This window comes from Engystomops pustulosus, chromosome 1 (genome assembly GCF_040894005.1).
Source record: "Engystomops pustulosus chromosome 1, aEngPut4.maternal, whole genome shotgun sequence".
NCBI lineage: Eukaryota > Metazoa > Chordata > Amphibia > Anura > Leptodactylidae > Engystomops > Engystomops pustulosus.
Window position 1 is genome coordinate 99,172,209 of NC_092411.1, and position 15,982 is coordinate 99,188,190.

At 40.5% G+C, this 15,982-nt stretch overlaps 1 protein-coding gene across 1 annotated transcript in view; it reads right to left on the reverse strand.

The window, feature by feature from the left end:
• NFATC4 (nuclear factor of activated T cells 4) overlaps positions 1-15,158 on the reverse strand; it is a 77,776-nt gene extending 62,618 nt beyond the window's left edge. Inside the window, exons 1-3 of the mRNA XM_072149823.1 lie at positions 14,673-15,158; positions 483-1,572; positions 157-319 (exon numbers count right to left, since the gene is read on the reverse strand). Of these exons, the coding sequence (XP_072005924.1) occupies positions 157-319; positions 483-1,572; positions 14,673-14,775 (1,356 nt within the window). The 5' untranslated portion in view covers positions 14,776-15,158. The remainder of the gene's footprint in view (positions 1-156; positions 320-482; positions 1,573-14,672) is intronic.
• Between the last annotated feature and the right edge of the window lie 824 nt (positions 15,159-15,982).

Here is a 15,982-nt window from a genome sequence, read left to right on the forward strand (position 1 = left end):
ATACATGTGGATTTAGTTGTACGTATATAAACAGATTCTGAACTCTGTCAATGAAGATAAAAAGGTTCGGCTAGGAAAACAGACACTCTCAGCTGAATATTTATACATTTTCTTGCCTATTATAATAGAAAAACAGCATGGGTACTCTAATTTTACCTTGACAACAGGATGTCCTCCAGGTGAGGCTTTCACTGCACCCCGGCTCCCTTCTGTTTCATAATGAGCTCGATGATGAGTTCTGGGTTGTACCTCTATTCTCAGTTCTAAACCCTCATACTGGCAGGGCAGTGGCCAGTCTAAAGGTGGTAAGGAGGATGACCTGAACAGAAATATTTGAGAATGTTTTAATATAGTACATGCAGTACTGATATAACAACAACAAAATAATAAAAACTAAAAAAAATAAACACTATATATATGCATGGATTATAAACAGAGAATAATCTTTATACAGAGGAAAATGTATTCATTTCAAGCTTTACCTAAAAACTGGACTTTGTCCTCCAACTCTTGCTTTAGACCATGCCAATGCTGAAGGCACAGCCAAATAATCCATCCCTACATTTTCTTTCCTGGTTTGAGGGAACATGACATTGCTCTCCTCAGTTACACATACAGATGTTCCTGAGGGAAATATCTTTGCAGGACTAGAAGGTTCCTCAGGTCTAACAGGGGCAACTGTTTGTTCTGCTGAAGTTCTTCTGGCTTTTTGTGGAATGTTATCTCCTCTTTCTTGTGAGGTTGATATTGTTTGTTGGTTGTGCTCAGACGGCTTAGGGGAAGCCTCTGTTTCAGAAGATAAATTTTCATCTCCGAGGCTTCCCCTGCGTGAAGCAGAAGGGGAAGGTGAGCTGGTACGGTGGACACTATCTTCGTTTGAATTCGAGTATCTTCTTTTGCCGCATGGTGAAGTAGGCCTTGAAATTTGCCCCTGAGGATATGGTGATAGCAGTTCTTCTCGTGAGGGAGTTGGAGCACCTGAAGGACCACTTGGCCAGAATTCATCATTATGGACACTCCAGGGTTTTGGTGAACCTCTTGGTGACCCTAGGGGGGAAGCTAGTGTGAACCGAGAGGCAGCTTCATTAAGCTCTCTTTCTACCTCTTCACACATTTGTCCTAGAGAATCACAAGAGGATGCTTCAGAAGAAAGAATGCTCCATGAAGAATGGCTACTCGCTGGACTGGGGCTGAGGAAAGAGTCCCGATACACAAATGGATCTGGAGGCAAGAAAAGTTGATCTCGATGTGGTCTTTCATCCCAAATATCTCCTCTGCTTTGCTCTTCCTGCTCTCCATCACTGTTTGAAGGTGAATCACTAGTTATTCGTATACTAGGACACTCCAGAAAGCGTGATCCCCCAAGTGGAATGAACCGAGATGGCTGACTTAGGAATGTTCCATTTATATCATGATCTGATGAACGTCTGGGAGGTGGTGAGTGCATGCCTGCCCTACTAACACATCCCATTCCACCACTTGCTCCTCCAGCAACACAAGTATTAGATGTATTAAGGGTCAGGGTGTCTGTGGTCACATCATTGCATAATGAAGGGTCATCTGATTCCAGATCTGCAGAAGAATGATAAAGACATCAAATGTTAAAAATAAATACTTGCCCTTCCAGTATCCAATAAGGCTTTTTCCTTTTAATATTACTTTCTGTTAGCATACAAGCACATTAACGTTGTCTCTTTAAATCTAGGAAGACTGAGCTACGAATCATAGTTACGTTCATTTTAGGACAAAGAGCTCTGTGTTCTAATATGTAAAAACTATGATCAACAATTTATCTGCACGTGATAGCCTAAGAAACCAAAAATAGTAAACTGAGCTCTGTTTCATGGGAGCATAACATTTTGACATGTCTCATGCTATCCATACTTCTCATTAAAGGGAGACTCTAACATCCCTCAACATTTCGACTCTTATTCTGTCCCTTCATTGTGAGACAGTGTAAAAAAACTAAACCTTTTATGATAATTCCCGAGTGACAAAGAAAATAGAAAGAATCAAGAGACAGGAAAGAGAATGCTTGAACAGCTTCCTTGAGGAAAAGGAGGTAACAGACAAATCATACAGCATGCTGGCGAAGAAGGGCAAAGCTTTAAATGATACAAAATCTTTTATCTTTTAAAATCCTTAGGACAGATTCAAATGTCACAGCCAATGCAGATCAACAGTTACCCAAAAGTAATATTGTTAACATACTGGAAGTGACACTACTCACTAGCCATAATATTTGTAGTGGTGGTTTTGGGTACTGCAGCATTTTCCTATTTAAGTCTAAGGAACACTGCAGCAGTACCTAAAGTAGCTGTTATAAAAGTACAATAAGTGACCAGCGCAGCTTCTGGTATGCAAACAATACCGGACCTGGATTATCACCAGAGCAAAATATGGCAAACATTTTAGAAAAGATGTCTTTGTAGGGTACTTTTTGTGGATGCTATTAATAATTTTCAATCATCTGTCTCATTTCAGCCCCCATTACTTTTATATTAAAAATGGGATTAAAGTATGCAAATAGATTTCAACACTGGAAATGGAGAAAACTTGCTGTATACATCATTATTACAGTACATGTATAAGAGGAGTAACACAATTTCTGGCTATTATATGACTTTTGTTCACTATTATTTTCAGGTTTTGTCTCTACTGGCCACAATGATGTCTCCCACATTCTACACATGGTAAAAATGCAAGATGAGATGAAATTTGAGGATAAGCCCATAGCCATGTTGTCCCATGTAGATTTACCTTAATATACAAAAGGGTTGCCCAGTTTGGGCAAGTGGTAAAGCCCAGAAGAAGATGTTTTTTTTAAAATAGACAATACTTTTCTTTCAAGTGTATTTAGTAAGGGGTTTAACATGTGCCATTTTTTGAAACTATGATGTAGCCCAAACCAGGAGTAAAATCTGTTCTGTGCATTCAACCTAGCTCATGGGAGTAGAGGTTCGTCAGAAAAAAAAAATGTTTCTCACCCATTACAAACAGCTGTTAAATAAGTCACAACTATAGTCAGCTATACATGTGACAAAATATAACTCAGATATGCTTATGGTCTCATAAACAAAAAACTTTCTCAATAGGTTGAAGACCAAAGTGTACATGATACTACGGTATGTGTCACTTTCTGCAGAATTACCACAGTTAAAGTAACAGGAAAGTACATGAATGGTATAAATATCTATGGATCCTTATTACATTTCCTATGTGGTTGATCAATACTACAGATTCTGTGTAACTGATGCTATCATGAAAAATAAGTATTCACCCTCCATATTTAGAGCAGTGTGATTTATGTTCTCGTACCTGCCTGTGTTATTTCTGTCTCTGCCTTTATTTTGCAGGAAAAATCTACGGTTCTTTAGAGACAGAGATTTTTTTCAACAGTAGACATCTAAGGTTTAATTAAACACTCTGAAAAACAGTGAAAATTTCAGTGGTGATTTTTTCATTAAACTCAAGCTTCATCTGTATATGTTAGTTTGAGGGGCTATATGCAAAATTTTCTTAGATAGAATGGGAGATTTATCACTGCGTCTACACCAGTTTTCTCTACTTCACAAGAATTAGCAATTTAAACGGCGACTACGCTACCTCCACACATGTAGGAGAGGAGGGGGTGTAGAGAGGCAAGGCAGCCAGCAGAGTGGGCAGGCATGAGATGTTCCTGCCCCATGCCTACATAAACTACGCCAGATTGGACCTGGTGTAGTGTTGCCTGGTGCCAGCTTATGATAAATCTCACCCTATGTTTCCATATGTACTGGAGATCAAAATTAGGGAACAGTAGACCATTTCTTAAATGTCTAGGTAATTGTGTAGTCCTATGTGAGTATATCCTAACATGAGTAAAATATAAGTATTTTATATATAAGTATTTCTAAGCTTATTTCATAAATTGTATATATTCTAAAGATAATTGTAAAAGAACGTTGATCATATTAGAGAACACTTTCAGATTCCTTTAAGGTATTGGTGTTGGGTAAGGATCTGTTTTATCATACAGTGTGAAAATGTTTAAATGCATTTGTACTGAAATCCCACTTTGCAGTGACCAAACCTCTCATTGGTAGAATGAATCAAAAGGCTAGACTCCTCTTTGCTTAGGTTCATGTTGTCTGGACAGAGAAGTGGTCCACATTTCATTTTAGTGATAAAAACAAGTTTAATTTATTTGGATCTCATGTGTGTAAAGAGGTCGGTGAGAGGTTGTGGAGGAAGTGTCATGGTTTAAGTTATGTTTTCTGCTGCAGGAGTTGGACCTCTCATACAGATACATGGCAGAGTGAGTGCAAGTGTGTATCAGAACCCTTTTCAACAACATGTGGTTCCTTCCTTGCGTTCATCAGTCAAGCCATAAACTTTCATGTAGGACAATGCCCCTGTCACACAGGAAAACAGGTAAAGCATTTCCTCGAATCAGTAAGCATTGAAACAATGAAATGTCCAGCCAAGAGTCCTGATATAAACCCAATAGAAAACATCTGGAAAATCCTTGGTAAAAAAGTTATGGTCAATAAACCCACAATAGTAACAGAACAATGGAAGAGACTAGAAGAAGAGTGGACCAAAATCCCACCAGAGCAGTGTGAGGGTCTAGTTAATGTCCTGTGGCCTCAGATGTACAGAAATCATTAAAAGCAAAGACCTTTACACTTCCTACTGATTGGTTACTGCTGTAATCAAATGTAATTATAATCTTTCTCTTTGCTATAATCATTCCTACTTTCTAATTAAGATTATCACATTTTTTGCGAAATTTAGGTTTTATGTTGATATACTTTGGGAATTTTGTAAAACACTGTTCTAGTGGCATAGTGTACCTCCATCAAATATTGATCAACGGAGATTGCATCGTTTCTGAAAAAAAAAATGATCATACTAGGAGCATTGCTAGGGTTGTAAAAGATCTGGGGCACAGGTCCTACTGCATATGTGCTGAATTCCCAATAACTTCCACTCCAATGTGATATCTTAGTCATCCTGCTACTGCCTCTAACACTGTCCCCCAATAGACTGTAATGATGCTAGACAGAGAAACCTCACAAATGCTAGAACAACACAAATTATGCTTCCTTTTATGACAAGTTGGCTGTTATTTGGATAGTCACTTTTTAATTGTACTTGTAGTTTATACTCAATAAAAATGCCCACTGCCTAAAAATCTTTGGTGTGGGTTGAATCAGTCAAATCCATCTGCTGGTGTAGACACTCCACCAACTTAGGCCGTCCAACTTTTGCACATTTTATGACAAGTAAACTCCCCATTCAAGGCCTCCCACTGTAAAATGCCACATATAATTCCCCCTAATGTAGGCCCCACACTTTATAATGATTTTGCCCCCCCCCAAACTTTAATGACCCAGCATTATGCTCCCCATACAGGTTTACACAAAGTACGTTATACCCATTGTCATCCCACTTTTTCGAATGAACCCGCCAATCCCCCTCCCCACACACACCCCAAAATCTATATTATATACCTCTCCTGTGGCCTTAACACTAAATATTGCCCCTCAATGGCTCTACCCTTAATGCCCTCAATTGTGGCATCCTTCCTAATAATGATAACTGAAAGGATCCTAAGCATGCCCACACTCCATAGAAATGCCCCTGGACTCCATAGTAATGCCCCCACATTCCACAGTAACACCCATACTTCAAAGTTCTGGCCTACACTCCATCATGAAGCCCCCACAGTTTATCATAATGTCCCCACAATTCATTGTAATGTCCCCACACTCCAATGTTATGTCCTCATACTCCATTGTAATGCTCACATTTCAAAGAAATTCCACCATACTCCATACGTTGGTCATATCATATGTTGTGCTATAATTTTGATTTCCAATGTATATAGATCATGGCATGTGACATGAGTTTGGTTAATAGGCAGACCAGTAAGGACACACCCAGAAGGACACCCTTACTTTGAAGGATGTTGAGAGCAGATAATGAAGTTTTCCTATATCTTGAGGTAAGTATCTATACATAAAAAAATAAATATACTATAGTAACAAATTCTAAGCAGCTATGTCTGAAAATGAATCTTAAGGCCTGTATGTAAGAGGCAAATACTTAAGTTTACAAGTGTGATTGGGTTTGCAGTTTATTATAAATGAGGGGCGAGCTGTGGAAAAGAACTGTAGAGGAAGGGAAGGGGTTGGTTTCTTTTAAGCTGACGTTGAATGTTCATTGACCTTTATAGCATGCAGAAATCTTTCCTCACAGACACTCTGTGGCTCATGGGATCCCTCCCCCTCAGCTCCATAAAGTTATCCAGAAGTTCAGGGACATGTGTACCTAATTACACCCCCCCTAACCCAAACTACGCCAGGCGAAATCACCGTCACCACGGAAACGCTCGCCTGCCAAACCTCTGAGGGACTAACTTGTACCACATGTTGGAATATCTAAATAAGAACGATATTCTAAACAAGTAAGAGAGGGAGGGCGGGAAGTGGAATAGACAGAGTAATAAAGGGATGGAGGAAAAAGAGGAAAACAGAGGGTTGGAGCCTCCACCAGCCACATCAATAATGACTGGGCACAACAATGTACTGTCTAGAAACACATCTAGCAATATCATAGAAGATGGAGGTACAGAATGATAGAAGCCTCATATATTATATGTAATATATGTATATCATACCTACTTTTACATAGCACTGACATCTTTCACAGCTCTGAACACAGAACGTTTTACTTGTATCTTTACGAGCGAAATAAGTAACAACAAAGTAACATAAAGTGAGGTGGAATAGGGACTAAGGAAAAGCAGACTCAGCCATGGCACACTGTTTACAGAACGGGAAGAGGACATTAACTCCTAGGCTTCCATTTTCTAAGTCTTATATTTTGCAGATGGGACAAAAGTCCTAGTATCCTAAGACGGGGAACTCAGGACTCTCTAAACCTGTTACAGAGAATAGGAAAGGGAGGGATGCGAAGAAAAAACATATAATTATAGGTACGGTAAAAAAGAAGAGAGTTAAAAATCCACCTGACCTGATAAAGGGAGTGAAGTGTAATATAGTGTAATATAGCAACAATATAGTACAGTGTATACGTAATAATCTTCATAAAATATATATTCCATTTCTTTATGATTACCATCAGATTACCATTAACACTCAACGGACTCAGTCATCAGCTTTTACACCACTAAACTACCAGTGCCCTCAGGTAAGTTAGAAAATATTGTCAGGATTTGAGATGTTTGATTCCTCTGGACCACCGCGGGAGGTGATACTAGCCAACACCTGGGACCAGAGTCTAAGTGGCACCTGGTCTTGCTGCGGCAGGGTACCACCAGGTTGTTCCACAGGTGCGACTAGCCTGCGGTGGGAGCCGACGTCGAGGTATCTTAACGGAAGAGAGTCTCGTGGTTGGCTTCAGGCACAGGGTCAGGCCAGGCGGCAGAGATGCAGGGTCAAGTCCAATATAGGGGCAGCAACGTGAGGTCCAGGCAGATGGGAACGGGAACACAGGCACATGGGACACAGGAACACGGAGGAACACTGGAAACACAGGAACATGGAGGGACTCTGGTAACATGGCAACACAGGACTCAGGAGCAGGAACACACTGGAACGCAGGAATACAGAGGAACACACAGGAATGCTGGAGGCACAGGAGACACAGGAACGCAGAAGACACAGGAACGTAGGAGACACAGGAACGCAGGATAATCGCTAGGGAGCTTTCTCTAAGGCTGTGAGGCACAAAGATCCAGCAGGGTTTGGAGGAAGGGGCAGACTTAAATAGAATTAGTGAAATTGACCAGTGCCAATTAATGGCGCACAGGCCCTTTAAATTTAGAGAAGCCAGCGCACGCGCCCTAGGAGTCGGGGACAAGCGCGCACGGCGTCCGGGATCGTGACAAGAGCCGGGACGGGTAAAGAGTGCGGGCGATGTGCTGGCGGGGGCAGAGGTGCAGGGGTGAGCCCGCGACCTGCGATATGGGTTGCGGGACCACCCAGAACAAAAATCTTTTGTAGAATTCCCTAATTTACAAGAAAAGGACATCTACCATCAAAATTAAGCATGATGGACCAGGTTTCAGTGATTTTTCATTGATGCCTTACTGAACCATCCTTTTCAATTGGCTCAGTAAAGAACCTGTGTACTGACAACAACTGGTCAGTGAAAAGAAGTGTAAAAAAAGCCCATTGAAAAGAATGGGTCAGTAAGGTATCAGTGAAAAATCACTGAAGACAGGAAGAGAAAAGCAATCTGTATGTGTCCATAAGCCAAAATGGCTTCAGTGAAAAAACACTGATGTGAAAAAAAAAAAACGCCAATGCGAAACTACCCTTACTCATAGATCCAGGCACTGTGACTCTTTTAATCTTCTTATATTTCTTATCTATGGCCTCCTTCCTTCTAATATCAACTTGAATCTGCAGCATGGAAGGGCTCTGGGATTACCACAGTGTTCCTGGTTGAATTCCTTTTGGGCTCTCCAATTTATCTATAAATAAATCTCCTCCAAAGTAATTTGTGAAAAAGCAGAGAAGAGTCACTTTTGACTGAGATGAGTCATTTTTAGAGGTTGAAGGTGGAACATCAGTTTAGATGACAACCAACATCTTGGGCTCTATAGTACATAGAAGAGTATGTCCTCTTACTGATTGCATCTATCCAGTTCTAGAGTTTTTTTGAGTGTAAAAATATAATGTCTGTCTTTCACTTTTAGGCCCCTTCCACACTTGCGTTGCAGATCACGTCAGCGTCTGATCAGGGTGTGATCAGGGTTTGGTCAGTGAAAAACACACATTTTGCATCAGAGTGCAATCAGTTTTCAGTCAGAGTGTGTTCAGTGTCTCAGTTTTTCACTCGCATTTTCAATGTAATTTCAATGCGTTTTTCACGCGCAGATAATGTGCATGAGAGGACGTGCGTTTTTGATGCATCTCCATAGACTTGTATGGTGTGTTTTTCACGCGCTTGACTTGCAAAAGTAGAGCATGCTGAGATTTAAACGCGCGTTTAAAAAAACGCGCGTGTGTGCCTGAAAAAAATGCGAGTCTGAAAAGACCCATTGATTACAATGGGTCAGAGTGCAATGCAAGTTCTGCGCGTCAAAAGCATGCGCAGAAAACGCATGTGAAAAACGCAAGTGTGAAAGGGGCCTTACTGTATTATCTCTGGTTCTGTAGATACCAGCCTACAAGTCAGATGTGATTTAAAAGATGAGATCCTTATCTTTAATATTACACCTAGGTTCAAGGTACTACATAGGTATGGACATCTGAAGTTACACTCCCCATTCAGCCTCTAAAAGTGACTTTAGAAGAAAAAATGACGCTTCTCACCTCTTTGCATTCGACTTTTTGGTGTTTCTTTTTTATAGGTAAACAATCAAGAATCTGCATAAAAGAGGGAATTCTAGACATTTGCAGTAAAATCTGGTGACAGGTTCCTTTTAAATATTGGGTTTCACTAGAAGTTGAAGCATTATGTACTCCTTAGCATAGGTGTAAATAGCAGGGCAGCAGGCATAGTAGCTGCTGGAGGGCCTATTTGAACTAGTAGGCAGCACTAAGGGTGTGTTCATACGTTGCAGTTAAAACTGCAATGTGTGAATGCACCCTTAATAATTCCAGTGAAAGTTGGCATAAAAATATTTACTTAGCCCTAATTCTTACTATAGAGCTGTGTACATCATTAGTTCTCCACTGTAGCATTAACTTTACAAATTTTATTTATTTTGCGGTATTCCTGTGGTATGATATCATAACATACATTATCCCTCTTGTGTGACATCTGGGGTGATCCCGTTGCAGTATCATCCTGTGACATCATTAGGTACATTAATCCTGTACTTTCACAACACTTTTGATCATTCAAAGATGCATGCAATCTGTAGAGCTTTAGTTTGTGGACTGCACCCGTTGCCCAGTGGGCAGATACTCTGACAAATACTCACCTCTCCACGTCATCTTCTGTGTCTGTACTGTGACCTCACTGTGATTATTATCACTGTACTATAACATCACTGTGCGTAATATATCTGCACTGTGACATCACTGTGTGTATTTTCCCTGTACTGTGATATCATTGTGTTCATTATCCTTGTACTGTAACATCACTGTGTGTATTATACCTGTACTGTGATATTATTGTGTTCATTATCGTTGTACTGTGTCATCACTGTGTGTATTATTCCTGTACTGTGGCACAGGGGCTTAACTAGGATGAACAGGGCCCATAGCAGATTTCTGAATGGGGCCCCCACCCCTTTTTGCGCCCTTATTTTGTTGGACTGTGCACGTTCTTCTAGGCTAAAAAGGCTTGCACTGGTATTTAAGAAGTGTCTGCACCACTATTGTGTCGCACGCGACCCTTTTGTGGCTTCCAAATGACACAAATTACGGGGTGTGCCGTCAGACGGTCCGACTGATTCAGACCTAATGCCGTATTTAACTTGCAAATTGTGTCACACTCCCTATGTTAAAGGTGCACCACAAATAAGATGGTGAACTCTGTCGGACCAGTGCTTGGAAGCGACAGATTTATGATTTCTGGCGCAAGATCTTAGTGAATCGCCAAATGCAGCATTACACACGGATATAGCACTTTTAGTGAATTTTCTAACTTTCTAAGTAAATGTGCCCTAATATGTATATAGTGGTGCACATCCTCCATAATGACACTGCAGGACCCATAGCAGCTGCTATGGCTGCTACTGCTGTAGTTATGCCCCTTCTTTAGCATCACTGTGTGTATTACCCCCGTACTGTGACATCACTATTATCCCAATATTGTGACATTAATGTGTTAAAACTGTTCTGTGATATCACTGTTTGCATTAACTCATTTTATTCATGACACATCCACATCAGTGACCAAATGTTGAGTCCAATCCTTAAATGCATAGCTACAATGAAGATCTTTCTAAATATTTTGAGAATGTGTCCCCTCACTTTGCAGAGTGCAATTTGCCTACAACATTTGATGTCACAGAAGAGCTACTATATCATATAAGAAAGGTATGGGAACACATAATACAGCTTGGTGCATATGGGACTAAATAGCATACCCATACTGACCCATGTCCACTGACACATGTTAGGTGGGTAGTTTTAATGAAATGACTAAATGGAGTAATGTTCTTTCATTTTAATCTAAGCTTATTCAAACATATGGTCATACATAAGAATTGGTATACCGGTAACTGATTTACTTATACCATTCACTTCTGAATTGGGAGATTCATTAGAAGTGAGAACTGTTCTAGTTACTCATGGCAACCATTCATGGCTCAGCTTTCATTTTCCCACAGCTAAACATAAAATTTAAGCTGAGCTCTGAATGGTTTCCATGGCCAACTAGAACAGTTTTACCTCAGACACTTCCGATTTATCTCCCCCAGTAACTCTAAGTAAGGTATTTTCATATGATGTATGTTTTCCACGGCCGTAGCCCGGGCGAACATACAGACGCGCACTGGAGAGGAGGAGCGGTAAGCGTTCCTCACTCCTCCCCTTTCCATAGAGCAGCGCAGTAGTGATGGCAATTCCGGCTCTTCTTAGTGGGCTGGCTCATTAGGCTCCTCTCACTAAGAAGAGCTAGCTCTTCTGGCTCCTGATCAGTTCCCTATTAAATATATAATAGAAAGCCGCACGCCAGTCAGTCACCCCACACCACTTTTAACCCAATTTTATTGGGTTAAAGGGGGCTTGGTGAGCCATTTAGGGGTGTGGGTTTAGTGAGCTCTTTGTGGCGGCTGGTTCTCGACCGACCCATTACTACAGCGCAGGGCCAGCCCGCGTAACACGGAAAATATAGGACATGTCCTATATTGTGGTGAGACAATAGGGCACATTTACTTACCTGTCCCTGGCGCGTTTCCCAATATGCATAATCCGATAACAATGCACTGTGCCGCTATTCACTAATATCGTGCTACCGATTTCCTGCTGTGTTGCTTCCCCGCTCAGGTCTGACGGAGTTCACCATCTTCTTCCCAGTGTATGTAAGTGCATTGGATGCAACGCAATTTAAATCTTAAATCCCGCGCTCAGTCCGAATCAGAAGGATCGTCCGACGCCCCCCCCCCCAGATTTCTGCTGCACCAAAATCCGATCGCGTGCGACAAAATCCCTTTCTAAACACCTGTCAAAGCGGTGCAAATCCTAAAAAATGCCGGGAAGTCCGACGAAATGCAATCTGCGGACCCTTACTAAATAAGCCCCAGTGAGTACTCTCCGCACAGTGACCTCAAACCATAGACTTCAATGGGGACCGATATGGACCCCCATTACATTTGTGTGAATGTGCCCTGATGCTGAATCTGTTTTAGATAACAGATTTGTGGGACTAAATGGTCATGACAGGTTCCCTTTACATTTTCAAATTAGATTTATATTACGGCTCATTACATGTATATACACAAACAGTAGATCCATTGAGACAATCAGCAGTCCTCTTTTATGTGGCTCTTATAACAAACCGCTGACTAGTCCTCTCCAGCTCTGTTAATTTTCTACAATGAGTGGCATATAGTACGATGGCTAGGTTCAGGCAGCTATGTATGGTTTTGATAGAAGAGTGGACAGAATTGCAGTGCTGTGCAGGAGATGCTTGTGATGTGCTGACATAATGGCACAGATTTATCGTTAGTGAGGCAAACTGCACTTGCAGAGATTATTATTAATTAATTTTTGAATAGGTTTATTTGGCTGTTTAATAATACAGAATAACACATAATCCAGAACCAGTCCAGTTCCATTGATATTGAGTTTAAGGAAATATATTCTGTTCTGTTTGCCACAGACACAGGCCTTAACTATCTTATTCATTGTTAATTTTTGATGTTTAAAGTGGACTTTTGGGTATTTTAAAGGAGCTTGCGGATTGGTCAGTTTCCAATGGCTTGATCCTTCATTTTTTATGGTAACACAGGTCCCTTTTGTGATCACTCACATTTTCCAGGTAGCAGTAGCATTGGCTATCTTCAGAAGTCCTACTTGGAATACCTTGAAATTATTGGAGCAAAAGTAAAACATGTGTATCAATGGAGTCATTCAGAGTCTCCAAGTACACGTAGTTGACATTGTAAGTGAATATCATTGTCTTATCTCCATGTTCCTCAACAGAACTAATAATCCAGCATAATAGTTGGTATCATAGTGGCATATTGATACATGGCACCATAAAAGTTGCTCCAGCAATACTGATGCGGCTCCTATATTATTATATTACTCCGTAATGTATAATGACACCTTTATCTACTATGTGTGGTACTCCATTGTGTCAGACACTAGACTACACAAACAGACGGAGACTGGAGCAGAGGTCATGTTATGTTACTAGATCATGGATGGAAACACCTGTTTCTGAGTCCTACACTCGTATAAGGCCATACCATCTGACCAAAATGATCATGTATACAGCACGTATATAAACGTATCTCCTTCTATGTACATGATACCACTTTCATTACAATCTGAAGTGTTCCGTGAAAAAAATAGTTAATTAATTATGGGAAAGCACCCAATAATGGGATAGATTATTTCAGCACAAAGCAAATATGGAAGCACTTTAAAGATAATGGGAAAAATTAGTGACAACTACGTGAGGATTCATAATGTCGGTCATATGATAACCAGATTTTGCTGATACTAAAAAAAATCCACATTTTAACCAAACTGTGTGCTTCAAAGACAAGGATGGGTTCCGTGAAAAAGCATTTTAGTACTGTACTGTGAATAACTATCTGCAATCACCTACCCTTTGCACGCTCAGGCTGGAATCTAACTAGGACAAATCACTATCAGGTTCTGATCTGCATAGCACACCTCATACTCTCTCGCCTGTACACTACATTTTTACCGAATTTGTTATCTAACAAACCACATCAGTTTATAAAACCCATGAAAGAAGCTATTGGTTGGTTACTTGACCTAGATCTCTAGTTATCGGTGTGACTTCCTTGTCACGTTCATGGCATTATATTCTTATGAAAAGCAAGATCAGAATGATAAACATGGGTTTTGAGAGATTTTCCCTAAAGATAAATACATAAGATTGATTTAATGTATTAAAAATATACAGCGAATGCAATTTTTGTTTCACATGGTTTTATCTGTTTTGAAAATAAGTCTCAAAAACTGCTTTACTCACTGAATCCGAATTGTTCCTGTACTCGTTCAGTGGGCAGCCCTTTTTTTTATAGACTCAAGGTCATTTATCACAGGCCTAAAAATCTGACTTCTTGCTGCATTTAACCTGAAATCTGATTATATAATGTAATATATGCTGCCTCTAGACTCTTCGCTGTTATTCCCATATTCCGTAAACTGCATTATTAAACCTAAAACTTAACTGCCAGATAAGTAAAGTGTCTTATATCTACAGACAAAAGCTATAATATCCATTGGATCATTTTCTTTCCAAACATCTGCATAACATCAGCCCAGATGTTCATACGATTTCCCCTATTGTTCTACAGATCATCTCTGGTAATGTCAGAGTCATGCACAAAATACTAGCCGCCATAAGAAAAATTTCAAAGATGAGGTAAACTTCAGTCTATCACCCAAGCAGATAATCATACTTCCGTATAGAGAAATTGTATAGAGCCAGAAAAATGATAGAAAGTGATGAAAGTATAAATGATGCAAAGCTCTGATTGATACCATTGACTTACTCACCAGTGGTGTGTAAAGGATTCCTAGGCGATGGAGAGTCTGAATCTTCCTCGCCAAAAATAAGGCGAAAATCGAGCTCCCCATCCTGACAAATAGCTGTCCCCATTTGGAAGGGTGTAGAGATCCAGGAGATAAGAATAAATAGGACCAGACGGCTAAAGTGAGATTGGTTATGATGAGGATTTATAGGAAATGATAAAATGAGTAAAGTGCAAAAAGCAGTAATGTTCAGGAGAGGAGAAATCGAGGACCAAAGTGTGCAAAAGTTGTGTGCAGTCCAGAAGAAGCTGCAGACAAGAGCTAAGAGTGGAAAGCAGGGAACACGTGAGTGTGCAGATACAAAAGGAGAGGAATGAAGCACGTTACTGTATATACAGGAGGAATATATAAATACAGAAAGTCAGACAGAGGGGGGATTCCTCCTGCAGATCCCAGTATCCCCAGCTCCCCTCCTGCTCTTGTCCTCCCCACTGCTAAGCCTTTAGCATTCCTCACTCCCAGATTTTTCCCTCAGTTTTTTTAATGGGAAACTTATTATAGATTTTTTTTTGTTCCAAGGCAGGGAAAACCCAAAAAGAAGAAAGAAACTTTTCCAGCACCGCCTCTTGACATTTGCAATTGGCTGGAGCTTGTACTGACATCATTCCAATATTTTTTTTTCCTAGTCCTGGCCTCTGCTCTCTCTCCCTCTAAAAATACAGTATGTCACTGGAAGGGATGTTTGTTTAAAAAGATCCAGGCTTTTGACAGGATGTAACTTGGTTGGCCTGGAAGGCTCCCACCTTCCTCTATGATTGGATAGGCAGGCTGTCAGTTGGCTGATGGGATGCTGAGGACAGAGCATGCCTCTTTGTGTCCAAATTGTAGAAAGACAAGAGTGCGGTTGTAGATAGCACCATAAGTGTGTGATCTACTAACCAGCTTCTCATATGTCATAGTCTAACAGCAGTTCCAGTATAAGTAATGTCTATTCCTGATAAAAAGTTCCCTAAACTTGTCGTTTACTATGTTTTCACCCTGCAGAGCGCTGAGTTCCTCCTCTTTTGTTTTCCTCCCTCTGCTCATGTCCTCCTCCTGCCTCTGTCTCTTGCCTGTAGTCTACATGCTGATGTGTCCAGTCACTGGAAGCAGCGAGGCCTGGATGTTATTACTGTAATGAATCTTTGGCTTACTCCTATCACATCTGATTGGTTCCTGTAGATGTAAACAAGGAAAGGAGCAAGAGACATCTGCTAAGTTCAACAGCTTCAACTAACCTATGTCTGATATCCTAAAATATGTAGATAATATAGAAAAAACTGTCAAAATGGTAA